The sequence below is a fragment of the Phaethon lepturus genome, unplaced genomic scaffold, assembly GCF_000687285.1.
Source record: "Phaethon lepturus isolate BGI_N335 unplaced genomic scaffold, ASM68728v1 scaffold33157, whole genome shotgun sequence".
Classification (NCBI taxonomy): domain Eukaryota; kingdom Metazoa; phylum Chordata; class Aves; order Phaethontiformes; family Phaethontidae; genus Phaethon; species Phaethon lepturus.
Genome location: NW_010551684.1, coordinates 1 through 1,804, shown reverse-complemented (window position 1 = coordinate 1,804; position 1,804 = coordinate 1). Strand labels below are relative to the sequence as shown.

Genomic DNA, 1,804 nt, shown 5'->3' with positions numbered 1-1,804 from the left:
GTGCATCCCTGGCGGTGCAGGGGCGCGGTCCCCTGCCTCCACGGGCTGACGTGGGACGGTGCCGGCTCCTCTAGCAGCTCCCTCCCGTGCACAGGAAGATCCCCACGGCCATGCCCAGCAAGGCGAAGGTCCCCAGGATCAGGCCCAGCACCAGCGGGGCGTGCGACCTTGTAAGAGGCGAGAGGGATGGAGGTGACAACTGGGGTCACCACCACCGTTGCCACCATGTCGTCCGTGTCCCACCCCAAGCCCCGGCACGGACCCGTCTCGGCGCTCTGAGCCCGCAGGATGCCGACGCAGGTGGTGTTGAGGAAATGCTGGAGGTCCCGGGTGGTCTTGGGGTACTTCATCAGCTCCCTCTCGGCGAAGGTGGCCACCGCGTCCGGGCCGGGCCAGCGCCGCTCCCAGGTGGCATTGGGGACGTGGAAGCTGAGGAAAGCCGTCCCGTTGAGGGTCACCTCGTAGAAGCTGTGAGTCGTGCCGTTGGGGAAGAGCTGGCAGCCCAGGCGGCAGCACAGGCTCTGGGTGTCTGTGGGGACAGAGGGAAGGGGGTCAGCACGCTCCCACCCTCGGCAGCCCATCGCTGTCACCAGCGTCAAGCTGTGCACTGAGTTTGCAAGGCCTCAGCCTTGCGCCACCTGACCCACCCACAGCTTTGTTTTCGCTTGGTTTAGCTGCAGCCGCGACTTTTCCAACAGCCGGGTGGCCATGCTTATTTTTCCCTTCCTTATCTGCGTACAGCACGGCTTCGGTTTTATAGAGACGGGAGGCTTTTCGGCGCAGAGCGAGCTATTCGTCGCTCTCGCAGAAGGACGCGGCACGGGCAGCGTGGGGCGAGGGGAGGTGTGGGGCTCACGCCAGAGACCCCGAGGTGAGAAAGTGCTCCCCAAGGGCTGGGGAAGGAAACGCAGAGCTGGGGCAAAACTGGCTTGGGGGTAACAAAGAGAACGGAGGTAAAACCTCCCCTGGACAGGAACAGCGGAGGTAACGCGGGCTTGCGGAGCAACGCGGGAACACGAAGCCATCGCCACCAGCGTCCCACGCCTCCCACGAAGGCTGCGGGGTGCAGGCGGAGTGCAAGGGGCATGCAGGTGGGGTGCAGGCAGGATGCAGGCAGGGTGCCTACACCTCACCATCCCCTCGGGCTGCAGCCCCCAGCCCTTTTCCCGAGGGGCAGCGGGAGCATCACCCTGTTCCCAGGGTGGGCTCCAGGTAAGAAATACCCGGCTCCGCGGAAGGGCTCCTTTTGTCCAGAGCAAGGTTTTGCCTGTGGCCGTGTCCCCATCCCTTTGCCCCGTTGTCCCCGGAGAGCCATCCCCGTGCCCAGGCAGTGCAGGGGGGCTCCTGTCCCCCCACCGGGCCGTACATCCCTGTGCCCCGCTGGGGTACCACTCACAGTTGATGGGCCTCTCCTTGCTGAAGAGCCTCACCAGTTGGCCGAAGTAGAGCAGGTAGGTGGTCACGCCCTGCTGCCGCCTGGCCCAGGCCTCGGGGGGCTCCAGCGGCAGCACCTGGGTGACATTAAGCCCCTCCAGGAGGTGGCTGAGCCGCCCATCCAGGCTGGCGTTCCCCCAGAAGACGGAGCTGCCTTTGGAGACGCGGGTCTGTTGCAGCATGGTGAAGGTGAGCGGGGCTGCAAGAGACGCCGGGACATCACCCACCGCCCTGTCCCCTCCCCGTAAGCCCCCGCCACGCCGACCCCAAGTCTCTCCGACCCCACCGCTGCCACCGTGCCCTTGCTTTACCTGCCTGGTCTGCCCCGCAGCCCAGGGCCCCCCAGAGCAGCAGCAACCGGAGCATGGCG

General features: G+C 66.2%; 1 protein-coding gene across 1 annotated transcript; it reads right to left on the bottom strand.

The window, feature by feature from the left end:
- Positions 1-70: 70 nt before the first annotated feature.
- On the bottom strand, positions 71-1,800 carry PROCR (protein C receptor, endothelial). The gene is made up of 4 exons (XM_010290996.1): positions 1,746-1,800; positions 1,397-1,633; positions 244-529; positions 71-167 (listed from the first exon to the last, which is right to left on the bottom strand). Exons 1-4 carry the CDS (start codon positions 1,798-1,800, stop codon positions 71-73), a joined length of 675 nt encoding a protein of 224 aa, XP_010289298.1.
- Between the last annotated feature and the right edge of the window lie 4 nt (positions 1,801-1,804).